This window comes from Oncorhynchus keta, chromosome 28 (genome assembly GCF_023373465.1).
Source record: "Oncorhynchus keta strain PuntledgeMale-10-30-2019 chromosome 28, Oket_V2, whole genome shotgun sequence".
Lineage (NCBI taxonomy): Eukaryota > Metazoa > Chordata > Actinopteri > Salmoniformes > Salmonidae > Oncorhynchus > Oncorhynchus keta.
Genome location: NC_068448.1, coordinates 49,441,225 through 49,461,632, shown reverse-complemented (window position 1 = coordinate 49,461,632; position 20,408 = coordinate 49,441,225). Strand labels below are relative to the sequence as shown.

At 41.4% G+C, this 20,408-nt stretch overlaps 1 protein-coding gene across 2 annotated transcripts in view; it reads left to right on the top strand.

The window, feature by feature from the left end:
• Positions 1–623: 623 nt before the first annotated feature.
• LOC118361537 (receptor-type tyrosine-protein phosphatase N2-like) overlaps positions 624–20,408 on the top strand; it is a 263,321-nt gene continuing 243,536 nt past the window's right edge. For both annotated transcript variants that reach the window (XM_035741548.2, XM_035741546.2), the window contains exon 1: positions 624–901. In XM_035741548.2, coding sequence (XP_035597441.1) covers positions 823–901 — 79 coding nt within the window. In that variant the 5' untranslated portion in view covers positions 624–822. The remainder of the gene's footprint in view (positions 902–20,408) is intronic.

Genomic DNA, 20,408 nt, shown 5'->3' with positions numbered 1-20,408 from the left:
TTCTATCCAACACAAATGCTCCAGACATTTCAATGCATGTATGAACTCTGTATAAACTTGAGTAGCCATGCTATATTATGGTATTTTAAAATTATTCTGCCACTGTTTATACAGCCTTACAATAAACACATATATTAACTTGTTTATTCAGATGCTGAGTCCAACTATAAATGAGCTCATTTACTTTACTGTTAGTGCACTACTTTTTACCAGGACCTATAGGGCTCTGGGCCCAGTTTCCCAAAAGCACCTTAAGGCATAAGGTCATATGATGAACTTAGCTTTAAGATGCTTTTGGGAAACCAGGCCCAGGTCAATAGTAGTGCACTATATATGGGAAAGGGTAATTTAAATCCATTTGTTCCACTCTTTCCAGCTGGTGTTTGAACCCAGGTGCCAGTAACTGGCTTTCTGCGATAGACTTCCCTCATGCCCACTTGGATTTATTGGTATTGCATTTTTTAAATCTCAATATTGCCTACTCTCGAGCTTTATTTCATAAACTTCTATTTTTTGTGTGACTGGCTAACCATTAACTATTGCGAACTGTGGGTGCAAGCTCAGAGACCAGGCACGGGCCCCTCGCCATGTGTTTGACGTCAGAACCTAGGAGGGGCGCCTTCTGAAGGTTGCTGTCCGCGGTGCTGAATCCTGACGCGACTGCGGAAGAGAAGTGGCGGACCCGAGAAATTGCTCTGCAAATCTTCTCATATTTTCACTTTCACTCGCAATTATCTCATCCATCAATTGTGGACCATCCTGTATTTAACACTGACACTATGTTGTAGCAAAGGTGTGTAATGGATTAGACTAGGTAGAGTAATGGATTCGCCGTGTTCCATCTTCGCTGTGTTGGCTCTTTGCCTGTCTCTTCCAACTACCTCCGCTGACAGCAAATTTGGTAAGTTGACAGTGGTTCACGGTCAATATATATCCATTTGTATGTAAAACAAACATACTTACCTGCCCAGGTGTTTCAGTGCGAAAGACAGGCTTTTAAACCACCATATGGTCTGGAAATCGGCTCTGGAAAAACTAGCGTTTACGTCTTACTTTCCATGAAAATGTTTTTCTAATGTTCTGTAGATTACTCTAAAAAGGACAATCATAAGGTGTCAGGGACAGTGTATTCAGGACATGAACTGGATAAGAGCATCTTGTGTCCCAGATTTCATTATGAAAAGAATGAACTATAATACCTGTAGTCTCTCGTGACATCCTGATTCTGTGTGCCGAGATTATACAACGCTTTAGGTCATTATCTATTCTGTTAGTCAAGACACACCACATTGTGTTTTCAGGATGAACATGTTTGTAAAATGGGGCAATCTGGGAATCGAAAAACATAGGGTGGCCACCCTAGCACTTGTTTTGTTAAGCAGCTGAGCGATGGAGCTGGAGAAATGTAACCACTATCTAATTCATATACAGATGTATGGATCCAAGGATTAACCATCCATGAGATCGCAACTATATCATTTTACCATGTTTTGAAGCTATACCGTGGTTGTTTACAATTACATTTTTTTAAAATAATGGTGTAAAACATTAAGGCAGTTATATATATATATATTTTTTTTATATACAATTTTAAAATATTACATTTCGTAACACTTTTCAAAACACCCTCAGGCCACTACTCTACTACCACATATCTACAATACAAAATCTATGTGTACCTGTGTGTAGTGTGTCTGAACTAAGCTAATGACATTCTTCAATAATCCATGGCTATATCGTTCATTTAAAAGTCCAAAAATAGATGTACCAATTCCAGATTGCCCCTTTAAAGTGAGAACTATGTGTGGCCTGGTTGGCCCATGAGTTTGATGACATGTTCTAAAAACATACTACATGACATCTACTATGTGATTTGTAAGCATTTGGTTGTTTTTTTCCCTTTTTCTAGAGACCTATTTCCTTAATGGCATGGTAGTCATCTCTAAAAGGACAGCACATACACTTTCTTGATTTATTTCAGTCTTGGCAGGGAAATCTGCCTTCATATTTTGATTGGTTTTCCCTCCCTTGCCCCAGTTTAACACTCAGTAAATGCCAACGTGTAACATTTCGAAGCCATTGTGGATAAATGGGCCCTTCTGTTGACGTTTGCCTTGCCGTGCAGAGACTGTATGGTTATTACCAGATGGAATAGACCTTAATCAAGGGGCAAGTGTTTCTGTCAGACTGATAAGCAGGGATGCCGTCATCTCACTGATCCTGCATCAGCGTGTGTAGCGTCTGTGTGGGACTGGTGACCTGAGGTATCATCCTCTCTCTGAACCAGGACCAGTCATGAAGTTGAGTCAGACGCCATCTGTATGTTTGGAAAGTGCCAACGTTTTTTTTTACGCTTCTCTCCGTCTATCTTGTACTGTCTATATTCCCACTCCTTTCTGTGTAGGCTTCTCGATCTAATTCCCTCTGACTGTTGGTCTCTCAACTTGTTTCTATCTGTGCCAGTCTAACACTATTGTAAGGAACCTACACAATCCTCAGTTAAGCTCTCATGGAGAAAGACTGTTGCTAAAACATTGTCAAATTGACTTAGGGAGAAAGAATGTTGCTAAAATGTTGTGAAATTAATAGGAATAGGGAGGGGAATGGTAAAGCATTCAAGATAACTGGGTTTTTGTTGCAAAGGAGACACTATTTACTCTGTCAGCATCCCAAATGGCATCCTATTCCCAATGTAGTTTGCCCCACTTTGGACCAGAGCCCATAGTAGTGCATTACATAGGGAATAGGATGCTATTTGGATTGCAGATGTAACTGATGTGAAACGGCTAGCTTAGTTAGCGGTGCGCACTAAATAGTGTTTCAATCGGTGACGTCACTTGCTCTGAGACCTTGAAGTAGTGGTTCCCCTTGGTTCCCCGCGGCTTTTGTGGAGCGATGGGTAACGTCGCTTCACCGGTGACTGTTGTTGATGTGTGCAGAGGGTCCCTGGTTCGCGCCCGGGTATGGGCGAGGGGACGGTCTAAAGTTATACTGTTACACAGGCTCTGTCTCAGTTCATCCTGAATGAGTCAGCCGTGTTCCATCAGAGACTTCTACACAACCATTAGAGAATCCCCCTCATTGTTAAAATTCATACTTGTGTAAAGAAAAAATGGAAATCTTTCTGGGGGTGGTCTCCATCAGTGTCTGTGTACTGCCTGGGTGGTTGAGACAGTTATTGTTTTTAATGAGTCCCAGTGTGCCTTGCACTGTGTCGCCGGGAAGTACCCTGATTGGTTTCATGAAAGAGCGCATTTCATTCCCCGTCGAGCTTGTGTTGTGTAGCCTACTGTGGATCTGAGCGGGTCTACTGTATCATCTGTATGTGTGTTATGACACCAAATAGCACAGGGAAGCTCTGAAAATAAAGGAGTGGGAGGTAGAGAAGTAATATCCGAGCAGCTATAAATATCACTTACTTGAAGAGCTAAACAAAGGCCGAGAGGGGAATTAATAACCCTGGATGCAGGATCAGAGTATAGAGAGACTGTTCGATGATAGAGCTGCGGGTGATCAGCCTAGCAAATTACTTGTTCTTTTTTTCCTTCAATAGATATAGACTACTGAACAGAGAGTATTAGTGGCGACAGATAGAGGTTGTGTCAAAGGGCAGTAAGCGAGATTCATTCCGATGCGGCATGTCCTATGGATCCTGGTCAAAAGTAGGGGGAAAAGGTGGCATTTGGGGCGCAGACATAGTTCATGGTTTCTATCTCATCAGACCACCTGGAAGGATTGCATGCCTTAGTTTAGGGAGACATAAGCTTTGCCATTCATCACACATGCATGACTAGAAAGTAATTAGACAGAGGAGATGCATAAGTAAATAGGTCTAGGTATGGTTGGGATTTATTTGGCATAGGGGATTGTTCATGCATGGTCTACGTTGGTGGAGCCTCTTGCCGGTTTAACTGGAGAGCTCATGGCCGAGGTGTGTGTCGAGTGAATAATAGCTGCTGTGACACCATAGCTATCTTCAAAGTCTGCTGTCTCTCTGTTCAATGTGCTCGGCTGTCGTCAACCTTATCTCCTAATACATCCAGACAAGTTTTGCTTTGATTCATTGGCTTCGCTCTATCGCCACGAGCCATGGTCATCTGTCATCCCACAAATCTATTCAGTCAATGGTGTAGACGTTACGTTGCAGTGCTTATAAATCATCTCAGTGGATAGAGATGTGACATGAATGGTTGGTGGATAGAGATGTGGGTACAATATGTGTGTTTATTTTTGGATTGGCTCAGATACAATGATGGTCAGTGCCGTTTAATATGATGATTGTTTTTCATGAGCATGGCCTTATTTCTCTTACAGCATTTTGGATGACAAATGTCCTATGGACTGGGTGACAGCGATAGGTTTAGGATACTACATGATACTTGAATTTCCCCTATTCCCATCATGAGTTTGCTACAACCGAGCCTATGAATGAAAGTTTACAATGTAGGTGCACACAGGTCAAGACATTTGAGGCAACAGACAGTGACATCCAATACTTGTTTGCCTTGCACACTCTTGCCTGCGTCAAGCTGATATAGGAAGTAATCATTAGTTCAAGAGTTTCTATTGGCCAAATTCAAGCATGTTTATCCCAGTTTAGTTCCGTTTGCTTCAGTGTAAGGAACGCTTTTCAACAGAATCGGCAGGATTGAATACATGCGTAAACAAACAGCCACGTTATATTCCTTCTTGGAAGAGTTCCAGTGTTGTGTTGGAAAGTCATAGCATCCATCATAAACTAGCTAGCTACATTTGCTAAGTAAGTGAAACGCATCTATAGAAACTCTATATATTTAACTCTTGCTTCTCCTTCAATTTTGGAATGAATGAATTTGTTCAAAAATGTTCAAGTGTTGTATTTCTCTCTCTTTGAGTCAACTACTCACTACATTTTATGCACTGCAGTGCTAGCTAGCTGTAGTTTATGCTTTCAGTACTAGATTAATTCTCTGATCCTTTGATTGGGTGGACAACATGTCAGCTCATGTTGTGAGTGTTCTGATAGGTTGGAGGACCTCCTCTGGAAATTATCATAATTACTGTGTAAATCTATGGAAGGGGGTGATAACCATGAGCCTCCTAGATTTTGAACTGAAATAAATGTACCCAGAGGAGGACAGAGCCTAGTTGTCCTCCGGCTACACCATGGTGCTACCCTACAGAGTGCTGTTAATTAAGGCTACTGTAGACCTTCTTTTCAAAATAGTGTGTTTTAATAAATTTGGTGATGTGATTATATTTAGCATAGTTTTATCTAAAAAGGATGACTTTTTAAATGTTTTGCAATTTTTATTTTTATGACATTTACTGAGGAGGATGGTCCTCCCTTTCCTCCTCTGAGGAGCCTCCCCTGCAGATATCCTCCCAAGGTAGGCTACTTCCCATATGAAACCCAATAAAGACCCCACCTTAACTACGTTTTGCTTTCTTGCTGTTGCTTGTGTGTTTTCAGGTGCAGGCAGGGTGAAGTTGCCCCTAGATGCTGATAATGGGTCAGTTTTGCATTTCCCCCTTTAATGGTTAAGGTTAGGATTGGGAAAGGGGAATTGATCATAGATCTGTACCTAGGGAAAACTTTGCCTCATTGGTAGTTCCTCTGTTGCCACGGCACCCCAGTCAGTCTCAGAGGACAAATCCGACCTGTGTTGTCCTTGTTGTTATTCCTCTCAGAGGTCACTGAGAAAGATGTAGACACAGGTGTGTGAAAGAGTATGTCCCAGGGTTAAAGATCACAACTTGTAAGATATTTTTAACAAGGTTTAATAATGCTTTATAGAAAGTTACAACGTTTAGCTCTTGTCGCTCGTCATCTAGCTAACTATCACTTCTAGCTAGCAGTCTCAGTCCGGATGTCAACACAACTTCCGTTACAATGTGCATTTCCAGTTGTATTCTTTTAACTACACTGTAAGACGTTTCTGTAATTTCAACAGCAAAACACTAGAATGCACAGTAATATTACATGACATATTAAATACTGAAAATGCATTAATACTGTAGATTGCACTGCATTATGCTGAAAAATACTGTTGGAATTGGAAGCCTGTAAAAATGACTATAACACACTGTGTTTGTTTACAGTAATAGCGTATGCCTTCTCGACAGTGTAATTGCCTACAAATGATCCGTTTCAGGTGCCAACCTCATGCTGTCAGTTGAAACACAGACTATTTTAGTATTTTGAAGCCGCTGTGAAATGGAAGAATATTTTCAGCAGCTGCTGGGTACGTACTTTGACTTGTTTACAAGTATATATTTCTAGCCAACGTTGAATTACTGCATGTGTTCTTTGTCAGCTAGCTAGCTAGGTTAGCAATCGTTTCGGTCTGCTCCAAATGTCTTGCTGTGAGACCTAGAAAAAAAATCTTCCAAATAATAATTGTTGCGAATGGCCTCGCTGTACCACAGATTCTGAGTGCCATGGAGAATAAACTGAGCGCAGATTCATGACTGTTAAGTTATCACCATTACTACAGACAAAGCGTCTTGTTTCTAGCAGTTCAAAAGATATAATGTATTTTTCGGATTGACGGGCCGCATTTTACACAAAAACCAGTAGTGGACCGTTAAACTACTAACGAGCCGCTAAAGCCGACGCGAATGACCAGTGTTTCTGTGTTGTATCGAGGTGTGTGCTGACCGAAGGTGCTTTCCACTGGGCAGCATATCAGGGTTGCCGGGCAGTAGCTAGTAACATGCACAATTCCCCCCCCCAGGATTATATTTCAATTAGGATAGCAGCCCACACAAGCTTGAACGGTAACAACACCGAGAGACAGTGTCCTAATTAGCTGTCACAACTCTGTGTGATTCTGTGCACTCGGCTCTCAGCTGCGCAACATACAGTGCCTTCGGAAAGTTTTCAGACCCCTTGACTTTTTCCACATTTTGTTACATTACAGCATTATTCAAAAATTGATTAAATATATATATATATTTTCTGAGCAATTTACCCACAATACCACATAATGCCAAAGCAAAAACAGGTTTTTAGAAATTTTTACAAATTAATAAAAAAATCAAAAACTGAAATACTTTATTTACATAAGTATTTAGAACCAAGACTCTTCCTAGAGCTGGCTGCCCGGACAAACATAGGAATCGGGGGAGAAGGGCCTTGGTCAGGGAGGTGACCAAGAACTCGATGGTCATTCTGACAGAGCTCTAGAGTTCCTCTGTGGAGATGGGAGAACCTTCCGGAAGGACAACCATCTCTGCAGCACTCCACCAACCAGGCCTTCATAGTTGAGTGGCCAGACCGAAGCCAAAAAGGCACCTGACAGCCCGCTTGGAGTTTGCCAAAAGGCTCCTAAAGACTCTCAGACCGTGAGAAACAAGATTCTTTGGTCTGATGAAACCAAGATTGAACTCTTTTCCCTGAATGCCAAGTGTCACATCTGGAGGAAACCTGGCACCATCTCTATGGTGAAGCATGGTGGTAGCAGCATAATGCTGTGGGATGTTTTACAGCGGCAGGGACTGGGAGACTAGTCAGGATAGAGGCAAAGATGAGAGAGCAAAGTACAGTGAGATCAATGATGAAAACCTCCTCCAGAGCGCTCAGGACCTCAGACTGAGGTGAAGGTTCACCTTCCAACAGGACAATGACCCTCAGCACACAGCCAAGACAACGCAGGAGTGGCTTCGGGACAAGTCTCTGAATGTCACTGAGTGGCCCAGCCAGAGCCCGGAGTTGAACCCCATCGAACATCTCTAGATAGACCTGAAAATAGTTGCGCAGCTATGCTCCACACCCAACCTGACAGAGCTTGAGAGGATCTGCAGAGAAGAATGGGAGAAATTCCCAAAATACAGGTGTGTCAAACTTGTAAAGTCATGCCCAAGAAGACTTGATGCTGTAATCGCTGCCAAAGGTGCTTCAACAAAGTACTGAGTAAAGGGTCAGGAATACTTATTTAAATGTCATGTGTGATTGAAGATTTTTATTTATTTTTAAAAATCATTTTTAGAATAAGGCTGTAACGTAACAAAATGTTGAAAAAGTCAAGGGGTCTGAATACTTACCGAAGGCACTGTAGGCTAAGTCATTGTTTTGCAGGCCAGGAGTGTCCTTTTAGCCTCTCCCAACTAACCATTTGTTTAATTTAAACAACAGTGTTATAGTATTAGCTAAACCTGTTCACTTTACCAGTAGTAAGCAAATATTTGGTGGCACAGAAAGAAAGGACAATGTCTGGTAAAATAAGATGGTAAAATAATCTGTGGTATTGTGTAGGCTATAGCAATGTTTTATTAGTTAGCTAGGGCTTGAAGTAGGTGTATCTAGCTGTCTCTTTAGTATGTTTTTCAATACCTCAATTGATTTCATAAACCATATTGGATATGGCTGTACAGGTTCCTGGTTCGAATCAACCAAGATGATGAAACCTGAAGATGGGACAAATTACATGAGAAGGTGGCCCAGAGAAAGCCAACTGTTCTCAACCTCTCCATTGCCCCATTCTTCCAAGAGCTCACTGACTTTGAATGAAGACCTCTAGTGAGGTAAGTACACACACACACACACACACACACACACACACACACACACACACACACACACACACACACACACACACACACACACACACACACACACACACACACACACACACACACACACACACACACACACACACACACACACACACACACACACACACACACACACGACACCAGCTTGATTTGTCCCTTGTCACCTGTCTGAACCCCCTTACCCCATTAGAGTAGCATCTGATCATAGATCCGAATCCCAATTTTGAACTCCCTCACTCTCTTACCAATTTTAATCAATGTATTTTATGTCCAAATATATTGTTTTTCTTACAATTAGATTTCAGGGAGAGTTTCACTGTAAATTTGCAGCATTATCCTGGGAAGGTTTTTCCAGTGTATGAAAGCTGGGCTGATGCATGTCTCGGGTTACCTCCCAAATGACACCCTATTACCTACAGGATGGCATTTGGGAAGTAATTAGCCTGAGTGTCCCCTATCAACCTTGGTTGACATCTTAAATGGGACACCTGTTTTGAATGATCTACCTAGTTAATGGGTAAATGAGCTAAAGGAACCAGTGTAAGTGACAGACCGCATGAGTTGTTATTAACAGACAATTAATACCCTTCTTTACACACGCATTCAAATGGAAAGCAAATTATATTATGCTCTACGGTGAAATGATGATCACTGAGCAGTTGGTCTGTCATTTGCAAAGCCTGTTTTCATATATTTAAAATGCCGACAGCTGCCGCGTTCAATTGGAGTGTAATCTATCTAACATCATGTTCAACATTTTCAGCTTGCGCCTGTTCTCCAGTGTAATAAATGGTTATTGATTCCGACTAACAAGGAACATGTTATGATAGACCTTGTTCAGTTGCACCGAACCGAGATACAGCTGTTGTAGCATTCATTTTTCAATATGAATTACAATGCAGTATAATCCAATATTGGATTTGGAAATGGAACCAATGGAAGCCCTGCTCAATATACTTTTCTATAGTCAAGAGTCATAAAAGGGCAGATGGGATTCTGAGTCAGCCTTGTAGATGTAGTACTTTCTCACACATGCTCACTCTCTTTGGATTGTTATTTCTTGTTTAGATTTTTTACATTTTTTATTTGTGATATTGTATTTGCAAGATATTCTACTGCACTGTCGGAGCTAGAAACATAAAGCATGTTTGCTGCACCTGCTATAGCACCTGCAAATCTGTATACACAACCAATACACTTTTATTTGATTGGATTTTGACTAGCAGTAAAACCTCTAAAGCAGACTGCATATTCAGAACTTTAGTACTCTGCCATGGATGGTGTGACGGCAGATGAAGCAAAGCCACTGCTATGAAACAGAGCGAATGCTCTGAGGACTACAGTGTATATTGACATTTGAGTGGTTATTGAGACGGGTAGAGAGAGCAAAGCGGCTGTGAAAAGAGGGAATATTTATGATTTAATTCTTTCAGAGACACTAAGTGGGGACATTCGCCAGCTGCTTTTTGGGGAGAGGACGCTCTGTTCTGAGTGTTCTCGGTGAGGTCAGGGCTAAATTGAGGTCAGGGCTAAATTCTTCCCTTTAGGAGTAGACAGAGACAGGTGGAGAACAACTGTGTTGTATTCATTAGGGCACACCGCAGCAAAATGCTTTGCAATCGAAAACTAAAACGAGTGTTTGTTATTGGACAAGTTCAGGTATTCCCTCCCTGTTTCAGTCCATTTTCTTCTGTTTGGTGCCTAATGGATAGCACCCAGATGGCACTTTGGCGCTCTAAAAAAACACTAGGCTCAAAACTGATCAGGTGTTCTCGAGGAATCTATTTACTTTCAGGAAGTTGTTGGGTGCTCTAAGAACATAGACATTGATGATGATTATGATGATGATAGAACAAAATCAAATTCATCCAATAACACATCTATGGAAAAGTATCACTTATTACTGTGGGTAAGAACCTTCTTTATGGTAGCCAACCTTTGGGAATATTTGGGATCTACTATCAAGATTTAGCACACAGAATTGTGATAGGTCTGCATCCTAAATGGCACCATGTAGTGCACTACTTTTGACCAGAGCCTTCTGTAATTTATGCATGAAATAAGGAATAGGTTGCCATTTGGGACCTATACAGGGACATTTTTCAGGTATGTCAGTATCATTCCTCCTGACTATCTTGCTTCAGGGGGACTGTGTCCTGGTATTAAGTGTAAATTAGAGGGAACTGATTAGAGGAGGTCACTCACAAGGTCAGTCCTGTACGGCGGTGTCACTGTGTATAATGAGGACACTAATGCGCTAATAAGCATTCAGGACACTGTGATCCCGTCCAGATATGGCGGCCTGACAGAGGAATTCATCTCTGCAATCCCAGGCCTGATTAAATGCAGTAATGGATTTGCTAGCGCTATTGATTAACACTCTGGGCCATTTCAGTATGCACCGTTGAAACAAAATAACTTCCTGTCAGACAGAGCCAGAGTGTCAGACATGATTCTAACACCCGGTATTCAGCTTTCAATAAACAACAGTATTGGTATGTGAGGATTCAATTGTGGTTAGTTCATAAGAACCAGTTGTATCCCATGCAAAGCGAGTTACAGTAGTGCGTGCTTACATTTATGTATACGTGGCCGTAGCAGGACTCAGACCTACTATCCTATCCTGCACCAAGCACCATGCTCTACCAACTGAGCCACACTACTCTGTTAAAAAATAAATAAGGAACATATAATTATGGGAATGGAAACCAGGTGTGTACAATGAAGACAAAACAAATGGAAAATGAAAAGTGGATCGGTGGCTGCTAGACAACCGGTGACGTCGACCGTCAAACGCTGCCCGAACAAGGAAAGGGACCAACTTTGGCGGAAGTCGTGACAGTACCACCCCGTTGACTCGCGGCTGCAGCAGCGCGCCGACACCGGCATCGGGGAAACACCTACACACCTCCCTGAGCACTTTCATGACCATCCCTTGAGAGCCCTCTGTTGCCATGAAATAGTGGGGTCATGATAGGTCAAACAGGGCCCAACACCACGGGGAACGCATGAGAATCAATAAGGAAGAGACTGATTCTCTCCTCAAGACCCTCCTGCGTAACCATGCATAGTGGAGACCGGTGGCCCCCCTAATTACCCTGACCCTAATGGTCAACTATCTACGACGTGCACAGGGAAGGGCATATCAACAGGAACAATGGGTATCCCTAAACTATGGGCAAATGAACGGTCAATAAAGTTCCCAGCTGCGCCTGAATCTACTAGCGCCTTATGCTGGGAATGCGGGGGAAACTCAGGAAATTCTATAAACACAAACATGTGAGCAACTGGGGGCTCTGGGTGAGCCTGAGGAACTTCCCCAGCACCGACCAGCAGTGTGCCCTCTGTGGCCACAGATGGTGCAGGGAATGCACTGGGACCAGGTGAAGGAGGGGTGGACAGCGGTGTGGGTTGTTGTGATGATGATGGGGACGCTGGACAACCTCCTCTCTCCCATCGCTCCATTGTTTGCAGCACGTGATCCATGGCCGTGCCGAGACTATGCAACATGGTCGCGTGCTGCTGGACGTGCTCCTCTACTAACAAAGGAGGGCTTTGTGCACCTGCTGACATCGACCGCCGAACGCAGCCCGAACAAGGAGAGGGACCACCTTCGGCGGAAGTCGTGACATTAACAGTGGTTGGCATCCAATATGTTGCATTACCACCCCGAACTGGATAATACAAATCCATTATACTTTGTGATACGCAAACAAACAAAAATATAACATCCTTCAAACTAACCATACTCTCATTAAAAACCCATTACCCCATTCCACTACTTAGACCCTATCTGCTCCAGCACCATGCAAGCGGCATGGGAGGACGGGACACCACCACTCAACACACCCTGTAACTCGTCTGAAGTCAAATCTCTTATACCCAAATATTTATCTGCAGCTGCCACCACACCGCTATTTTCTGTGATTTCCAATCCATTTCTGCATTACAGTTAATAACCATTGCTATGAACGCTAAGAAGTCAACCTTACAGAAGCATTTATCACTCGTTGGCCTATCCCTCTGTGCTGGCACAGATCTACTACTCACAAGGATCCTCTCAGGATCCTTAACCCTTGAATCATCCTCCTCTACTTTCTTCACTTCCTCCTAATACGACACCTTTTGCACTACTCTGACTAGCTACCTCAACCACCTCTCGCAACGGACATTTCCGATCCCCAGCATCATGGACACTCCTACAGTTGACACACACAACTTTATCCACCGAAACTACACAATCCTCTGTTCCATACCCTCTTGCATATTCCCCACATATTGTAATCTCCCTCCTACACACTGTTGCAACATGACTCCTGAAATAACACATTGGATTCGCCACAAACACTCAGGAAAACTGACTCAAAACTCAAAATGACTGAAAGTGACTGCTCTATTTCACCACTCTCACCACATGGTCTGCGTGCGCACCAAACAGCGTGTGCCACAAACACCAGGAATCTTCAACTTCAATTGCTCCACCTCCACACTTAACGCTACCCCAGACATCACTTCTTTCAATGGTGCCCTATTTCTAAGAGCAAAGCAAGAAACAGATCTTGATCCAAGTTACGTGACACGGAGTGCCCGCTCCATCTGGTCAGAAGAAGCACAAATGCATATCACAGTCCACTACAGGTTACCTAGGTTACCTTCACTGATTCAACTGCACCCAACTCCTTTCCCACCGCCCTGAAACCACAAATGGATCTGCCAAAAGGCAAGGATCCACTTTCTCAACAAAATGTCACTCTTACTGGATCAGATTCTTCTTTATCATGTCAATCGATGCCAAACTCAGGCTCTGAGCTATTCACCACACCTTCCACCTCACTTAACTCGCCCTCATTCACTTCCATTTCACCTCCAGAAATCGGTCGGGTGCACTGCTCATTCTGTTTGCAATTGACACCAATATTATTCGACACCATTTCTGATTTGATCACCATCTGCCTAAAATTCAAATCCAACCTCTGCTTTTCTTATTCTCTTTGATCTCTTCCTCCTCTTTTCTCCCCTCCATTCCTCCTCAGCGATCCACTTTTCTTTGCCCCTGTCCCAATATTTCTCTTCTCCCAACTTTGCTTCCAACCCGGGGCATTCTGGGATAAGTCCATCTCCAGTCAGAAGTCTTCGTCTACCGCGGGAAACAAACAATTCTAAAATTCAACCTACAATAGAGCATGCTAGGAAATATGATAATAGGGTCACAGTTTTGGTTCAAATCTTCTTATTACATTTTTTTCTGATTGCTTAGGCACTATCTTTGAAACTATAGGTTATTTTTGCAAAACTCTACACACTAACCACAAAACCTTACACCAATCCAGCAAAACATTATACATCTCTTGCGAAAGCAAACAATTCTTGCAAAACTCTTCAAACTCTTTAAAAAAATGTGTTTTTGCGTCAATACAATACACACAAACCATCATTTGAATAAGCACACGAAGCACCAACTACGCACTGATAGTTTAAATGAAAAACATTTGTGTCTTTTGCTTTTTCTGTGAGCAGGGCATAGCAGTTTGCAATAAAGTTTTGTCATACATGTAGTAAACACACATACACACAGGTATCCAAATGTGTAAAGTATGGACAAAACAATGTAAGACAAAAACAATGTAGCGCAGTATGAAAAGACAGGGATCCGTCAATATTATGTAGCACCATACACTTCCAGATCCAATACCAATGATAGTATAGCTTACCTGCACATATTCATATCTCAGTTGTTTTACACGGTCTGAGTTTCTTTCGAAAGGGACTCTGTACAGCCGCTTCATCCTAATTCTATTGCGTTTCAGTAGACGAGACAGTGCAGAGAGATTCACTCTGTTGACGTTTTGGAATATGGTGTTATCTGCTATTATGTGGTCTTGCAGTTCTCTGAGTCCGATGCAGTTATTTGCAATGACCATATTTACAATGTGGGTCTCCTGCTCTTGGGTGAACAGTCGACCTCTTCCACCAGATACGGGTTTTCTTGCAGTTCTGTAAAAACATTTGAATGGTTTTAGTGAAGATCCTTCTCATTTTGAAAGTACAGTACATATTACTGTACCAGTAAGATTACAGCACTTACAGTTACTTACCGGTTCTCATTTCGAAATATCCAGATGATACCTGCAACAGTATAGCGGCTCAGATTTGGTTGAACCCGTTTCCCAGTCTCCTTCATGCTCATCCCATGGTTGACAACATGGTCAACCATAGTCACTCTTTCATCAGTTATTGTGTTCCTGACTCCCCTTCCTCTCCCCCGTCCTCCTTTTACTTTTTCACCTCCTCATCCTACTCCTCATCCTCCTAGTTCTCACCCCTCTTACTCTCTGACCAATATTGGCCTCCCTTGTTGTCCAAACCAAATGTTTACCTATGGCTTATTTATAGTGCTCAAGCTCTGATTTGTAAGTGAACTCATTATCTAAAGGTGTTTTCACATGTGTCAATGTGGAAAGGGAATTGGCGAAATAGTGTAGCAATGTAGAGACCAATGTTTACAGTTTTGCGTTATAAAATTACAAACTGAGTGTACAGCTGAGAATGTGCATTCAGTTTGGCACACTTGGTAAATGCATTGGCTAGAAGTGTTAATGGCTTCAAGAATCACTGTTAGTGTTTAAGCATTCATAAAAAAAACTGCTGAAACACTGGGGTTATTTTACATCGCTGAGTGTTTATTTAACTTTTTACAGTGTTAATGTAACTCTTGAATCAACACTTTAAATGTTAGACTGAAAGGTCAACACTAGTTAACTCTGATTTGGCTGCAGGATTCCATACATTTCAAGAACCTTTAAGAATTCTGAAAAAAATGTAGCTGCCACTTCAAGAACTCCCCACTTAACTCAAATGTTTTTTTTTTAGAGTTCTCCAAGGAACCTTAAGAGCTGAAGAAGAACCATTTAAAAGAACCTTCATTTTATTCAGTGTACTGTAGAGTAAGCACTTGGCTAGAGTATACATACTGTAGTAGATAATGGCCATAATATTAGTTGTTTTATGTCATGTTTCATCAGTTTGTTTTTTAAATTAAGACCTTCCTGCTTTGGTTTTGGTATTTTATTGGCTTTCTTTTGAATCAGTTGTATCAGATTGTGTTCTAACAGATATATGGGGTAAAAAATACTATATAATATAATTGTCACGCCCTAATCTGTTTCACCTGTCCTTGTGATTGTCTCTACCTCCTCCAGGTGTTGCTGATTTCCCCCATTGTATTTATCCCTTGTTTCCTGTCTCCCTGTGCCAGTTTGTCTCGTCTGTTTTTCCAAGTCAACCAGCGGTTTTCTCGTTCTCCTGCTTTTTGCTTTCTCCTTTTTTCTAGTCCTCCCGGTTTTGACCCTTGCCTGTTTCTGGACTCTGTACCCGCCTGCCTGACCATTCTGCCTGTCTTGACCACGAGCCTATCTGCCACTCTGTACCTCCTGGACTCTGATCTGGTTTTGACCTTTTGCCTGTCCACGACCATTCTCTTGCCTACCCCTTTGGATTAATAAACATTGTAAGTCTCCAACCATCTGCCTCCTGTGTCTGCATCTGGGTCTCGCCTTGTGTCATGACAGTAATATGGTGTCAATAATAATAGGTTACAGTTTTTATCTCTTTGGTGCAATTTTCACAAGTATGTGGTACATTTTCACACCTCTTTGTACGAAACAGATCATGAAAAAGGCAGTGGTTTGAAAACTCTGAGGACATTTTCAATTGACAAGTACAACGCACAAAACCATATGGTCACTTTTTCACCAAACTTCAGTTTTCATCTAGAAATACACATTTCACATTGCAATCAATACATGTTCATATAAGGTAAATTGCCTTTCACAATGCAATGCTTACATTACTTTTGATATGATTATTTTCTCTTCAGTTAAAATACATTTGACTATTACTCAATCGGACTCCTCTTACTTGATCAATTAAACGTTTGGTAAACCTATAGGTTTTACACAGCTTTACTAAAATTAAATTGGCCAATACAGTAATATATGCCAGTTACGACACAGACAACAAAGTGACAACAGTCCACACATTTTGGTATGTGACCCCAGTGGGAATCGAACCCACCACAACTGGTGTTGCTATTGCCATGCTCCTATGAACTGAGCCACATACAGGACCACTACAATACATAAGTACAATACACAGTTACAATACAGGTACTAAGTGTGTGAATGCCATCACCATGACCGTACCACCCTCATTCAGGCCATGGATGATGGATGCAATGATTTCAATCCTGACCTACTGTATGTCAGGCTTGGATTCACCATGCCAAAAGTTTTTTTTTTCCCCAGGTGCAAGAACAAGGAGGATATTTACTGTGATTTCGATGGGAACCTATGACCAAATGCCTAAGACAGGCTTGAAACAAACTAGAGCCTTCTAAACATTATGTTTCTTTCATTTATTTAATTTGATTACACTGTGAAAGATGTCACCAACGCTCACACCTTTGATCAGATATGGGATAGAAATGATGGAAATGTGATCTTCAGACTTTTTAAAATGGGTAGTCCAAGTGTATTACCTAATGTGAAAACCCGTGTAATGTACTGTAATTTACACTACTGTAACATACTACATTCAAATTGCAATTTTTAAACATGTATCTCATGTTTTGTCTGTTGGATTAAATGGTTAATAAAATAACTCATTTGAGAAGATATTATGTTGTGTTTTGGTGATTAAACCAATGTTCTCATTATATTTAATGGTACATTTATAATTTGGATCAATGGTTGTGTGGTGAAAGATGTCTACAAACAAAATGAATGCACAATGAAAAGTGTTGAATGTAAGACTGGCTGTGTTACATGTGTTACTAATTTGCAGTTTTGTACTAAGAGTTTAGAAAATTCACCACATGCTTGTGAAAATAGTACCATGGCGAAAAGGTTTTCAAAATTAAACAGGTTTAATGGGTATATTTTTTAGATGGAATGTTACAAAGAGGATCCCTGAGGAGGAATCATGTGATAAGCGAGCCTGGTGGAGAGAGAATGTGGAGGCTTTCGTACACCTCAGAGTTGCTCGCTCTCGACATAAAAACCCAATTACTCCACAGTACGGGGGAGAAAATCATAACATTCAACGGGTCAGGCAAAAAGTCAACCTGCCTGTTTCAGGGACCTCAGTTGTGTGCTGCTATATTTAATTTATAGAGTCCTTTTGCCTGGAGAGTCCCTGACCTCCCCAGAATTTCTGGGAACTCTCAGGAAATGTTTGACCACACCGTTCCATGTGGCCAGTGGTTCAAGGGTGCTAGGGTCCTATTCAATCAATGTTTTGACCTCAATGTCATGCATGTCACTGGGCTATTTCAGCAGGAGGTGATTAATCATGTTGAGTTATGAAGGTGATTTACAGGAGCAAAAAGAAGACTGGGGTATTAGAGTATGGTAATAGAAATCCAAGGTTGGGCATCTTATCATGATTTATTAAAGAGAATCAACCTTGTTGACTATAAGCCTATACAGTATGTGAACTGAAAGGAGAGCATGAATGATTGCGTAATGATAAGAAGATGATTTGCATCATATACTGCTTGTCATGAGAGGTTCCTTTTAAGAAACAAACCTTTTCAGTTAAAAATTGTCTTGCCTTAGGAACATTTCCCCAGTTTTAGGCTCAGGGTGTTACAGTATAATGATACATGGTGCTTACATTAGTAGAGTGATGCTAATTTTCCTCCAGGTTATGTTCCCTTTCCTTGATCCTCACTAAGCACTAAGTTCTTTGTCCAATGTCACCACATGTTATTACACTTCCTTGCTGTCACCTACCTGCTGCACTGTTCATTTTTAGGGGGCTGAGTACTTGCAGATGAGAGTGTCCTTGGAAGATAATAATAAGATAATAAAAGGTCCAAAATGGCACCCTATTCACTTTATAGCGCATTACTTTTGACAGTAGCTCTTTGGACCCTGGTCAAAAGTAGTGCACTATTAAGGTAATAGGGTGCCATTTGGGATTATATGAGATACAGTATGTTGCTAACAGCACTCTGTGGGAGGTGTCTGTACTCAATGCCAACCTCAAAGCATCTGTTTTGTCCCTGTTGAAATAAGGCACAGCAACCACATGTGAAGGGGCATGCTAAATGATACATCACAGGAATGAAATACTGTATGGCTGTAATGATTTTGCAGGTGCACATAATCATATAGATTAGAACTGCAATGCAAATTCTTCATTGTTAAAGGTCCAGTGCAGTCAAACATGTAATTTTCCTGTGTTTTATATACAGTACCAGTCAAAACTTTGGACACACCTACTCATTCAAAGGTTGTTCTTTATTTTTACAATTTTCTACATTGTAGAATAATAGTGAAGACATCAAAACTATGAAATAACACATATGGAATCATGTAGTAACCAAAAAAGTGTTTTATCAAATCCAAATCTATTTTATATTAATAAGTAGCCACCCTTTGCCTTGATGAGAACTTTGCACACTCTATTTGGTAAAAGATCAAAGAATCAATGAATCAATGAGAAACGACAGTCCATTATTACTTTAAGACTTGAAGGTCAGTCTTAAAAATAACTTTTAAAGTTTCTTCAAGTGCAGTCACAAAAACCATCAAGCATTATGATGAACCTGGTTCTCCTGAGGACTGCCACAGGAAAGGAAGACCCAGAGTTACCTCTGTTGCATAAATTCATTAGAGTTAACTACACCTCAGATTGCAGCCCAAGTAAATGCTTCACAGAGTCAAATAACAGACACATCTCAACATGAACTGTTGAGAGGAGACATTGTGAATCAGGACTTCATGGTCAAATTGCTGCAAAGAAACCACCACTAAAGGACACTAATAAGAAAAAGAGACTTGTGTGGGCCAAGAAACACGAGCAATGGACATTAGACCAGTAGAAATCAGTCCTTTGGTCTAATGAGTCCAAATTTCTGATTTTTGGTTCCAACCACCGTGTATTTGTGAGACGCAGAGTAGGTGAACGGATGATCTCCGCATGTGTGGTTCCCACTGTAACGCATGGAGGAGGAGGTGTGATGGTGTGGGTGTGCTTTGCTGGTGACACTATCGGTGAATTATTTAGAATTCAAGGCACACTTAACCAGCATGGCTACCACAACATTCTGCAGCAATACGCCATCCCACCTGGTTTGTGCTTAGTGAAATGATCATTTGTTTTTCAACAGGACAATAACCCAACACACCTCCAGGCTGTGTAAGGGCTATTTGACCAAAAAGGAGAGTGATGGAGTGCTGCATCAGATGACCTGGCCTCCACAATTCACCTGACCTCAAACCAATTGAGATGGTTTGGGATGAGTTGGACCACAGAGTGAAGGAAAAGCAGCCCACAAGTGCTCAGCATATGTGGAAACTCCTTCAAGACTGTTGCAAAAGCATTCCATGTGAAACTGGTTGAGCGAATGCCAAGAGTGTGCAAAGCTTTAATCAAGTCAAAGGGTGGCTACTTTGATGATTCTAAAATATATTTAATAAACAAGTGTTTAACACTTTTTTGGTTACATGATTCCATGTCTTGTTTCATAGTTTTGATGTCTTCACTATTATTCTACAATGTAGAAAATAGTAAAAATGAATGAGTAGGTGTGTCCAAACTTTTGATTGGTACTGGTACTATAATACTGTCAAATTAAGAAAATGATGATCATGCCCTTTTAGTGTATGAGCTGTTTGAGAAGATTGCCTGACATTTCAGCCTGTTTTGGTGGGATGGAGTTTTAGCCTGCCTTGTGACAACTTCTTCAGGCTAGGGTCTATTTCCGCCTGACTGACGTGCCCAAAGTAAACTGCCTGTTGCTCAGGCCCTGAAGCCAGGATATGCATACAATTAGTACCATTGGAAAGAAAACACTCTGAAGTTTGTAG